The sequence below is a fragment of the Sciurus carolinensis genome, chromosome 7, assembly GCF_902686445.1.
Source record: "Sciurus carolinensis chromosome 7, mSciCar1.2, whole genome shotgun sequence".
NCBI classification, from domain to species: domain Eukaryota; kingdom Metazoa; phylum Chordata; class Mammalia; order Rodentia; family Sciuridae; genus Sciurus; species Sciurus carolinensis.
This window is the reverse complement of record NC_062219.1, coordinates 104,055,695-104,068,586: the sequence shown is the minus strand read 5'-3', so window position 1 is coordinate 104,068,586 and position 12,892 is coordinate 104,055,695. Positions and strand designations below refer to the sequence as shown.

The window sequence follows — 12,892 nt, the reverse complement described above, 5'->3', positions numbered from 1 at the left end:
TACCATGGATTTATGGGTGTTAATTTTATATCCTGCTACTTTGTTAAATTTATGAGTTCCAGAAATTTTCTGGTGGAGATTTTTGGGTCTCCTAAGTACAGGATCATGTTGTGGATAAATAGGGATACTTTGAGCTCTACTTTTCCTATTTGTGTCCCTTTAATTTCTTTCTTTCTTTCTTTCTTTTTTCTTTTTTCTTTTTTTTTTTTTTTTTTTTTTTTTTTTTTTTTGCTTAAGTTCTCTGACCAGAGTTTCAAGGACTATGTTGAACAGAATCAGTAAAAGGGGGCATCCATGTCTTGTTCTATTTTTTAGAGGGAATGCTTTCGGTTTTTCTACATTTAGAGTGATGGTGGCCTTGGGTTTAGCATATATGGCTTTTACAGTAATGAGGTATTTTTCTACTATCCCTAGTTTTTCTAATGTTTTGAACATGAATCGAAGCTGTATTTCATCATATGCTTTTTCTGCATCTATTGAGATAATCATTTGATTCTTGCCCATATGTCTATTGATGTGATGAATTACATTCACTGATTTCTGTATGTTGAAGCAACCATGGGCACAATATCTTTATTTATTTTTTATGTGGTGCCAAGAATCAGACCCTGTGCCTCACACACGCTGGGCAAGTGCTGTACAACTGAGCCCCCAATCTTTAGTGTGCTTTTGTATGCAATTTGCCAGAGTTTTATTAAAAATGTTTGCATTCCTGTTCATCAGGGATATTGATACTTTATAAAATTCTATAAAAACATTTGTCACCTTAGAAAGTAATTACTCAATCCTTTTGATTGTCTCCATTTCTGGGAAAAATATATTCCAATCTTTTTAAACATTTTTATTTTGATTTATTATAAATATTACATGTGCTTATCACAGATTATTTGGAAAATGCCAATAATGAAAAGATAATAATTACCTATAATGTCACCTCATAGTGATGACTGCCATCGACCCTTTATTTGTTTCCTTCCAGAGTTTCTCAGTATAGTTATATAGTTGAATGACAGCATATTCATTTTTGTTTAGCCATTTTTCCTTTGCATTTTCTAATGTCTTTAAAATTCCTTGTGGACATAATTTTAGTAGTTACATAATATCCTATCATATAAAAATCCATAATGTGCCAGGTGCAGTGGTACACACCTGTAATCCCAGCATCTTGAGACTGAGGCAGAAGGATCACAAGTTTGAGGCCAGACTCAGCAACTTAGTGAGACCCTATCTCAAAATTTAAAAACAATTAAAAGGACTGGGGATGTAGCTCAGTGGCAGAGCACCCCTGGGTTCAAACCCCAATGAAAAAAGAAAAAAAAAAAATCCATAATTCACTTAATCACTGTTGTCTGACAATTAGGCTCTTTCCGCTTTCCTTTAAATTGTAATTAATGTGGTATAATCTATCTCTCTATGTGTATCTGCCGACAATCCTGATTATCTTCATGGAAAATTCCTTAGTACATGACTGAGCCAGTATGATCTCCTCAAGGCTCCTACATGATCTCCTACATGTCAGTGGCAGGATAGAGATCCAGGCACTTCTCAGGCAGTAATTTACACACAGATCATATGTCCCGGCTGTTTCTCATTGATTCTGCCTCTGATGACAAAATGACATTTCAACCATTCCATTGGCATCCCTATCAAAGAATCCAAATGTGAATGTAAAAATTTCCAACAGTGACTTCCAATATTGCACCATGTACAACAACACACTAAACTGTATCCACTTGTTCTCTTCTAGGATGTGATCACTAGGACAGAGTACAAGGGACAGAAAGACTGTTTGCAAAAAGAAAGATGAAAAGGCCTCCTCTTTTGATGGGTGGAGGGAATCCCACCTGTTATGGCCTAAATTTGCAAGTATAAATAACGAGCACCCTTTTTATTAGAACTGCCCAAAAAGTGTATGAAAAGGAATAAAATACCCCCCTTGCTGCTGAGAAGTTAATAATGTCTTGTCATTAAATAGTGGGAGAATCAAAACATGCATACACACTGAGGTGTTCTCTTTAATAGTGCCTCACAAAGGAAGGAAGCAAGACTTGGTTAGAAGAAGCTTCCTGAAGGAGCTATTAGTAACTGAGCAATATTTCAAAGGACTTAGAAGCTGTACAGGTAGCCAGGCATGGTGGCACACACCTGTAATCCCAGCTACTCAGGAGGCTGAGGCAGGAAGTTCAAGGCCAATCTGTGCAATTTAGCAAGACCGGGTCTCAAAATAAAATAAAACCAAAGGGATATAGCTCAGGAGCAGAACATTTGCCTAGCATGTGTGAAGCCCTGTTCAATCCCTAGAACTGCAGGAAATAAAGAAAAAGAAGTTGTACAGGTAAAAAAGAGGTCGTGGTAAAGGTATGGGAAAGAGGTTGCACCATAGATGGAGGGGTGCACATAAGCAAAGACAAGAAATGAGAGATCAAGTCAGGGAACTATAGAGGCTTAGTGTTGCTAAACCACAGAACTAGCAGGAGGTAAATGCTGAAGCTGGAGAAAAGATCAGAGGTCAGAGTGCAAAGGGTAATGAAGTCCAGGGGACCAAGAATTTCCAGACCATTAAAATAGAAGTTGATGAACTGTATCAACTTCGATATGAATTGTCCATACAGTGTCTGGAATACGTATGAGGTCTCCAGGGAGAAAAATATAGCAAGCAGTTTATAAACCTGAATCAGAAAGATGGGAGAGAGCTTTGAGTCAGGAAGAGAGAGATTTTTGGCATCATCTACCCAGAGGTTGTATTTTATCTCTGAGCATGATTACAGTTGCTCCAGAGGATTGCAAAGCAAAAGGAGAAAAATGCCTATTGTCAGAACCATAAGGAACATTCAGTTATTATTTTCTGCCAGCACCCAATTCTCCAGTAGCCATAGTCTAATTAGAACATCAGGATAAGTTAAAAATATGGAGACTGTGGCCAAGCAGAAATCATAGGCAATATAATTACCACAAAGTACACCACAAACCATGGTAAAATGTCTTGGCCTCACTCTGAAAGAGGTTTTTGGGTTTTGTTTTTTTTTTTTTATTTCATTTATGTTCTGTGTTCTGCATTTCCTAATCTCCAGATGTTAAAAAAAATTTAACAAAATTCTAAACATGGGAACTGAAACCCTATGAGACAGTATTTACATATACAATACAAACATTTTAATTTTTATTTGTTTTTGGGTTTTGGTATCAGAATCATTCTCAGTTTAGAATGATTTAACAAGATTTCTATCTTATTTCTGTACTCCAAAACAGTTTAATTGACATTAACTGACCTAAATGTTAACATTTCAAATATTCCATAAATATTTGGAAGAGAACTCACTTATGAAACTAGTTAAGACTAATAAACTTTGTATGTGTAGGTCTTTATGTTAGATTTTTCATTATTATTAGATTTTTAAGGTATTGTTTGTATTTTGCATCAATTTTCATAATATATGTCTTCCTAGAATATTTTCCATTTATTAAAATAATTAACTCATTATGCTTTTTAAGGGTTTTTAAATTGTCTATCTGTGACTAAAAAGGAATAAAGAAAGTAATAACTCTTTTCTCAGACCCTAACTTGTGTACTTGTCTTTTGCTTTCAATTCATTTTCATTATTACTATTTTTCTTTTATTTGGTTTATTGATATTTACTATTATTCTTATATTCTTTTCTTTCTTAATTGAATCATGTATACATGTGTTTATTTTTAAGCTTTCTTTTTTATTAACTTTTTGTTCTAATTAGTTATGCATGATAGCACAATGCATTTATACATTTTGATAAATCATACATAAGTGGAGTGTAATTTTTAATTTTCCTGATTGTACATTTTGTAGGATCACATCAGTCATGCATTCACATAAGTACATGAGTTAATGTCTGTTTCACTCTACCATCCTTCCTACCCCCATACCCCTCTCTCCCTTCATTCCCCTGTACCTAATATAAAGTAACTCTATTCTTCCCTAGCACCACCCCCCTTATTGTGAATTAGCATCTGCATATCAGAGGAAACATTTGGCCTTTGTTTTTTGGGGACTGGTTTATTTCACTTAGCATGATATTCTCCAACTCCATCCATTTACCAGCAAATGCCATAATTTCATTCTTCTTTAAAGCTGAGTAATATTCACATTTTCTTTATCTATTCATCTGTTGAAGGACACCTAGGTTGATTCCATAGTTTAGTTATCATGAGTTGAGCTGGTGTAAACATTAATGTGACTGAGTCACTGCAGTATACCGATTTTAGGTCCTTTGGCTGTAAACCGAGGAGTGGGATAATTGGGTCAAACGGTGGTTCCATTCCAAGTTTTCTGAGGAACTCCATACTGCTTTCCAGAGTGGCTGCACCAATTTACAACCCCACCAGCATTGTATGAGTGTACCTTTTTCCCCACAACCTCGCCAACCTTTATTGTTTGTATTCTTGATAATTGCCGTTCAGATTGCAGTGAGATGAAATCTTAGAGTAGTTTTGATTTGCATTTCTCTAATTGCTACAGATGTTGAACATTTTTTCATATATTTGTTGATCAATCGTATTTCTTATTCTGTGATATGTCTGTGTGAATCCTCAGACCATTTATTGATTGGGTTATTTGGTTTTTTGGTGTTTTTTGAGTTCTTTATATATCCTAGAGTTTAATGCTTTATCTGAGGTGCACGTGGTAAAGCTCTTCTCCCATTATGTAGACTTTCTCTTCACATTATTGATTCTTTCTTTTGCTGAGAAGAAGCATTTTAGTTTGAATTCATTCCATTTATTAATTCTTGATTTTACTTCTTGTGCTTTAGGGATCTTGTTAATGAAGTCAGATCCTAGGCCAATGTGGTGAAGATTTGGGCCTACTTTTTCTTCTAGTAGGTACAGGATCTCTGTTCTAGTGCCTAAGTCTTTGATCCACTTTGAATAGAGTTTCATACAGGGTGAGAGATAAAGGTCGAATTTCATTTTGCTACATGTGGCTTTCCATTTTTCCCAGCACCATTTGTTGAACAGGCTATCCTATCCTTTCTCCAGTGAATGTTTTTGGCACCTTTGTCTAGTATGAGATAACTATTTATGAGGGTTTGTCTCTGTGTCCTCTATTTTGTGCCATTGGTCTACATGTCTGTTTTGGTGCCAATGCCATACTGTTTTTGTTACTATAGCTCTGTGGTAGTTTGAGGTCTGGTATTGTGATGCCTCCTGCTCACTTTTCTTGCTAAGGATTTCTTTGACTATTTTGGGTCTCTTATTTTTCCAAATGAAATTCATGACTGCTTTTCTCTAGTTCTATGAAGAATGTCATTGGGATTTTAATAGAAATTGCATTAAATTTTTATAATACTTTTGGTAGTATGGCCATTTTGACAATATTAGTTCTGCCTATTCAGGAGCATGAGAGGTTTTTCCAGCTTCTAAGGTTTTCTTCAATTTCTTTCTTTAGTGTTCTGTAGTTCTCATTGTAGAGGTCTTTCACCTCTTTTGTTAGATTGATTCCCAAGTACTTTATTTTATTTTTTGAGGCTACTGTGAATGGGGTTTTCTTAAGTTCTCTTGCAGTGGATTCATCGCTTGTGTATAGAAATGTATTTGATTTTATGGATATTGATTTCATACCCTGCTACTTTGCTGAATTTGTTTATAAGTTCCAGAAATTTTCTGGTGGAGATTTTTGGGTCTTCTAAATATAGGATCATGTCATGGGCAAATTGAGATAATTTGAGCTCTTCTTTTTCTATTTCTTTCTTTTTTTTTTTTTTTTTTTTTTTTTTTTTTTTGTCTAATTGTTCTGGTTAGAATTTCAAGGACAATGTTGAATAAAAGTGGTGAAAGAGGGCATCCTTGTCTTGTCCCATTTTTGGAGGGAATGCTTCCAATTTTTCCCCCTTTAGAATGATCTTGGCCTTGGGTTTAGCATATATGACTTTACAATATTGAGCTGTGTTCCTACTGTCCCTAGTTTTTCTAGTGTTTTGAACATGAAGGGGTGCTGTATTTTGTCAAATGCTTTTTCTGCATTTATTGAGGTCATATGATTCTTGTTTTTACATCTGTTGATATGATGAATTATGTTTATTGATTTCCATATGTTGAACCAACCCTGCATCCCTGAGATTAACCCCAATTGATCATAGTGTACTATTGTTTTAGTATGTTTTTGTATGTGATTTGTCAGATTTTGGTAAGAATTTTTGTATCTATGTTCATCAGGGATACTGGTCTGAAGTTCTCTTTCCTTGATGTATCTTCATCTGGTTTTGGACATGAGCCTCATAGAATGAGTTTAGAAGGGTTCCCTCCTTTTCTGTTTCATGGATTAATTTGAGGAGGATTAATGTTAATTCTTCTTGGACAATCTGATAGAACTCTGCTGAGAATCCATCTGGTCCTGGACTTTTCTTATTTGGTAGGCTTTTGATGGCATTTTCTGTTTCATTACTTGAAATTGTGGTATTTAAATCATATATGACTTCCTGATTCAGTTTAGGTAGGTCATATGTCTCTATAAATTTGTTGATGTCTTCAATATTTTCTATTTTATTGGAATATAAATTTTCAAAATAGTTTCTAATTATCTTCTGCACTCAGTTGTGTCCATTGTGATATTTCCTTTTACATCATGTATTTTAGTAATTTGGGTTTTCTCTCTTTTTCTCTTCATTATTGTGGCTAGGGGTTTATCATTTCTATTGATTTTTTCCAAAGAATCAACTTTTTGTTTAGTCAATGTTTTCAATTGTTTCTTTTGTTTCAGTTTAATTGATTTCAGCTCTGATTTAAATTATTTCCTGTCTTCTACTATTTCTGGTGTTGATAGAAAGAGGTTTTTAAATGTTTCATGAACATCTACCCTCTAATACCTTCCTAAATCTTCTCCAAGTTTTCCCTTTTTCTCAGTGTTACAACTGAATATCCAAGTGGGAATCTGATAAGGGAAACTCCTAGGGTGGCCACTAACTAGCACCGCAAGGGTCAGACAGGATGGTTCTGATGCATTTTTAGTGATATTTTAAAGAGGCAATGGCTAGGTTCTTTGAAATTCCATGCCAAGTCTCAAATATCCTTGGTTACTTCAGTTTTATATCCCAGATGGTGGAACAAACCTTCCTCACTTTTGCTATTTTTACTCAAGTTTACAGGAAGAATGAAACTATTTTTAATTGAACAAACCTGTTCTTCAGGTAGCTATTTTAACCAGAGAATGTTAAGTACAAATTTGACCACTTTACATACCATCCTGCCTCAAGATTAAAACATCCTTGTTGGATAACTAGGTTTCTAAAAAGTTAATACCATGCTTCAACCTCATATGACTATTTTTGATATTGAATGCTAGAGAGAGAAAAAGAAGCCAACAAGAGCTAAAGAAGCATTAATCAGAGATACAGTGCTTATCTTTCCTTAGATGCCTAAGAAAGAGCAAGTCCAGAGGGCAGAAGTGATCTTGTTAACAGAAAAGTTCTGGTTAGAGAGGGGATTAGAAATGACCATTAAATTTAGCATCAGGGCTTGGGTGATCAAGACAAGAGTGGTCCCATGGAATGGGGGAGGAGGAAACCATATTGCAGTGAACTGTGGAATGCACTGGAGGTAAGGAAGGAATGATATTGGGTCAGATCAACCCAAAAGCTCACTGAAGATTTTAGACTCTCAGTTTCCAATCAGAGTTTCCAATCTCTGATCAATTAGACTTATTTTGAAACTGAAGTCTACAAACTTTGGTCGGGACCAACATTTATAATGAAGTCTCACTCTGCTTCCCCATAAAAGTTTGTCACTCAAAAGCAGCCAAATTGGAGATGGTCTCAAACTTGGCATGGAAGTCAAATATTGCCAACCATGCCTTTACTTTCCCCACTTTTTGTGGCTCTGCATCAAAGGGATGCTAGCCTTTTGAGAAGCTTGCAGAAGAGATATCAACTAAGGAGGATTTATTTTCCACAATTATTTTGGCAAGGGGTGTTTGTTTTTTAATTGGGAGGCATTGAGCAGAAGGAACTAGCAAACAGAAAACAACCAGATAGGACACAGTCGTTAACTGATGGGGTAAAGTTCAGAAGATTCTGGAAAGGATAGATTGACTATAAACAAGAAAGGGGCCACCGGATTCTCAGAAACCAGAGGAAAGGATGCAAACTTAGGTCTATGGGAAAGGGTTGGCAAACTTTAGGAAGAGACTTATGATGTTCTCATGTGCTTATGGACATTATTTGCAATTAGCCTTCCCTGACTGACAATGTGGTGGAGTTACAGGCTCTTCAGAAATAGCTTCATCATCCCCCAAAGTGAAGAGGGAATTGCTTCACTCATCCTCTTTTCTCCTGTCTTTTATGTAATACTGGGAACATTGAGAGGAAACCAGTAAAGCTACCATGTTAGAGAAGCACCAAAGACCTACATTAGGCTCTTTGAAAACATGGATACCATCTTAAGTCAAATTAACATCTGTTCTCATCCCAAACCCACTAAGCTTTCATACAGCAGCTTACACCACCACCACCATCTTCTCTGCCTCTCCCTGACATTGGCCAATATGTACCCTAGTTTCTGCTGCCCCTGAATTTTCTTGTCCACAATGTCCTCACAATGACAGCAAATTTTGTACACAGAAGAGGTCCTCAATTGATTGAGTGAACTGAAAGGCTTTCTCTGCAAAATATTTCTCCCAAATATTTCATTTGTATTATATACCTATATTAAATAATTTAAAGGGTTGACATATAGAACTGCATTATTTATTCCATTTTTGTTTGTGGCAAAGGGTTGTTGATAATGCAATAATTTTATTGTTTTGCATAGAACTCTTCCTTCACTAAACAAAATTTATTACCATATTTAAATTTTGGCAATAGCACATATAATTCCCACACCATATGAATTCCTACACCATGTGAATAGCACATATATTCCTACACCATAGGAATCAGGCAGTGTCTTAGAACCATATTATTTGAATTTTTTCCTTATGAATGATAATATTCTAGTTCTAATTAAACTAGAACTTAAGTTTAATTCATAAGTTAGTATGTGTCCAAAAAAATCATTTAAACACATCAGAGACTACATGGTATAGCAAAAAGAACAGGTGGGCCATGTGAGTTCTTACTAAACTCAACCACTGACTAAGATGTGACTATGGAAACTGTTTAATTTCCAAACTTCCATATCCCCTGTGTAGTAAAACATATTGAATGGGAATGCCTATAGGGTCCCTTTCCTTGTTAAAATTCTACTACTTGGGCTAGGGGGATAGTTCCATGGGAGACAGCTTACCTGGCATGCATGAGACCCTGGGTTTAATCCCCAGTACCTTAAAAAAATAAAAACCTACTCTATGAAGCATCAGCTTCCTATTTACCCAGTGTGTTGCCTCTGACAAAGCGAAACATCTCCCAGTTAAACTTACCCCTTTCTGAAAAGCCTCAGATGCTGTCCACCCAAGCTGTCCTTTCCCAGAGTCCTTAATATACAAGTCATCATAGGAGGTACTACATGACATGCCACCCTGACTACAGCTGGCTGAACCAGAAAAAGTCACCTATCGGGAGTCTGGTGTTCTCATGAGCACTTGTCCAACATATGGCCTCTTCAAAGTAGGGGCTCAGCCAATCCATTAAATCTCTTAGGAAATTTGAATACAGAACTTCCAGAGAGATAAGAGTTATAGAGTACTTTCCCCCTGGTAACAGTTATCTTAAGGAAATTAGTCACTTGTTTGATATCCATCTGCAAGTGACAATAAGACCCCATGAAGTCAAAGACAATTCCATCTTGTCCATCATTGAATCCCCCATACCTCATACAGAGGCATTCAATAAACAGGACATTTTGAGTCAGCTAAAGGAAAAGAGAGATTAAAAACAGAGGGCATAGAGAATAAAGAACAATAGAAGCTCAGAAACTGTTAGGAAAACAATCTTGATTTATACCCTTCACAGTCCAAAAACATGGACTAGAAACCATTAATTCTTTTAGTTCATAGTTTTAGTCCAGTATCTATGCCTTATTAATTTAAATAAAGGAATTAGATCATTTTCTGAATAACATATGGGCTCTGTTCTGACATAGCACAAAATGACACTGAAAATCAAAGGAAAACTCCACCTTTGAAAAGATTTATCCCTCCTGCAAACGAAGTGTTAAACTGACTCAGGGTAAACAAAAACAAACCATGAAATACATTAGACGGTAGTTATAGGACATCCAAATTGTGAGAATTTGGCTTTTTTGAGTTAGAAAGATTTCACAGAACCATCTGACTTTTGGGGGGGAGTTGTTTACCCTTATTTCCTGAAATTACCAGGAACAATTAAAGTTTAGAGATATTCTGAATTTTTCTTTCCATTTGGAGGGGGCCTAATGGCCCATCTGTAGATCTGGAGTCCTGTGTGCACATATGGTCCATAATTTATGAAATGTGCTTATTTACATGTTTTAATTCTTACTTTCCATTGTTTTGACAAATAAATGCACTCTTATATCTTTCTTTGACATGCAGACACATATTTTAGTTATAGGGTAATACAATAGAGAGTTGTCAGGCATAAACACACTAGGACTGATACTTCTTGTTTATAAATACATTGAGGAGGAATTTGTGGAACTACCAAGGACATGGTTCTGTATCAGGCCCTTCCATTCAGTGAGTTGATACTCACCTGAAATAGTTGGGGGCACATTTTCTTTCACCAGGAGAATCACTTGAACTTGACCTTCACCTGCAACTGAATATAAAAAGCCATAACATGGATGTCACACAAGGATCATCTTAATATCAAAGAAATTCATTTGTGAGAACGATAGCTTTATATATGCTTCCCAGTCTAACTAAATTTTCAAAATAAAAAAAAAAAAAATGAAGTCCTTGTTAGTTAACCTAACAATTGATTTCTAACATTTGATTTTGATTGCTTTCATTTGATTTAGCTTAATTACAATGAGTTTCTCCAAGAGAACTGGCATATAAATAGTAGAGGGATGGGGGGACCTTTAGCCATATGCTCCTAGGAGCCAATGGTGTTCAGCAGGTCATTTCCCCATATCCTATTTTCTTTCCATCACTTTGTAGGCTCACTTTTCAGAATTCATGTGTTTTTTGCCAATATAATTCAGATCACCCATGAAATGTATTTGCTTTACCTTTATCCAAACAAATTGCCCTTTTAATGAAGATTTTCCCCCACCCCCTTTCTCCTCCCATCTTCCAAACCAACCGAGCACATTTAAAAGACCTGGGGTTCATTAATTTTAAGTGTTCAATAAATTAGTGGAAATAATCAAAAGGCCTGATTCTTTCTGATAATGACAATTTGATGTCAGTATAAACCAGTAGATTAAGCTGGGAACATATGCTCCTTTGCCAAGAGAGGCTGCTATAATTAAATAGTGAATGCATCTACAAGGTGCTCTCACGCCTGATTAATTAGTAATCAGGTGCACGAACTCCATTTTTCTGGTAACACCTTGTCTCTTATTGGTTAATTACCTTTCTGCCTTATCAGATGTCAGGTAAGCCAGCAACGCCCACCAATGGAGGACCCAGTGCTGAGCCAGGCTGCAGCCTCAGGGTCTTGGTCAAACCCCTGCTCTCCATTTTTATTTCCCTGGGACCCTAAACCCTTTCTTCCATCACAGATGGGATAGACCAGAAATCATTCTTTTTCATCACAAAGCATAAGCTTCAGAACGTTATAAGGAAAATAATCTCTAAAGAGATTAATGATGAGAACTCTCCAATTTTTGTATTCTTATTTTGATCATTTTCTAATTTAATTTTTTTTCAATTATAAAATGCATGAGTCTTGACTTCTCTTTATGCTGTCACATTTTAGGACCAGGCACAATGACAACATGCTCTTGATGTGTTCCATTTTTATCACCACTTCCAAGACTTTGCTTATATTGTTCCTTTATCTTCTTGCATATTTTACTCAACTTTGTAACATTAAAAAAATAATAATAAAGCCACCAGTCAACCATCTCATCTCTTTTTATCTGTAAGTTCTGACACATCCACTTCTGTGTACACTGATCTATAGGTTCTCAAAAATTGAAAAGCACTTCTAATTCCATACTATGACATTTATCCCAAATTTTTCTCAACTCAATTACTAGTTATTGATTAGCAATTATTAATTTAGTATTGCATCAATAATTATCTTTGTGTCCAAGTTTGTTTCATTTTGCGGTGCTGGAAAACAAACCCAGTGTCTTGCACATGCTTGGCAGGTAGTCCCTCTGAGTTAAACCCACTGCCTCCAAATATTTGAGAGAGGGATTTTTCTTATCTATGTTATGACCATAGAGAGTGCTGGTAAAGCAGAGACTTCATTTTCATGGGCCAATTTAGAAATCTCAAGTTTACAAGGCTCTACTCTGAATACCTAGTACTTAAGGGACAATTGAAACACATTGTGCTTACTCCCCTAGAGGCAAAAGGCAAAAGAAAAAAAAAAAAAAAAAAAAAAACAATTAGGATTCACCGAAAGAAAAGGAAAAGACAATAATAGACAAGATGGCATCGGAACACATGCAAAGACAGTAACAATGGAATGCCTTTCTTCAAGATGAAGGGATTAAATATTGCCATAGAATCAAACTCTTAAGGAAGGCAAATTAAAAAGAAATCCAGGAAAACATTCGGAAAGAGAAATCAGTTCATTTAAAGATGTTATAAAAATCACTCTTGTTTAATGGTTTCTAAGCAACGTAGATTTCAGTATGTCTGTACCCTCTTCTTTACAACAGTGCCAGAGGTAAGGGAAGTAATAACAGTTTTTACAATGATTTATTCAACCTAAAATAAGTAAAATTATACCTATAAGAGAACGTTTGGGGGAAGGAAAGATTCACGACATTTTTTCCCCCACCAGATAGATGAAAAAATTAAAACAGAGGGAAAAGAACCAATGTATCC

At 35.7% G+C, this 12,892-nt stretch overlaps 1 protein-coding gene across 12 annotated transcripts in view; it reads right to left on the bottom strand.

Moving 5' to 3' along the window:
- Positions 1-12,892, bottom strand: part of Pkhd1 (PKHD1 ciliary IPT domain containing fibrocystin/polyductin) — a 463,263-nt gene that overhangs the window by 221,570 nt on the left and 228,801 nt on the right. For all 12 annotated transcript variants that reach the window (XR_007109414.1, XR_007109413.1, XR_007109415.1 and 9 more), the window contains one exon: positions 10,635-10,700. Coding sequence is in view for 9 of the 12 variants with exons in the window: in XM_047557741.1 (XP_047413697.1) it covers positions 10,635-10,700 (66 nt within the window). In the remaining 3 variants the exon portion in view is untranslated. The remainder of the gene's footprint in view (positions 1-10,634; positions 10,701-12,892) is intronic.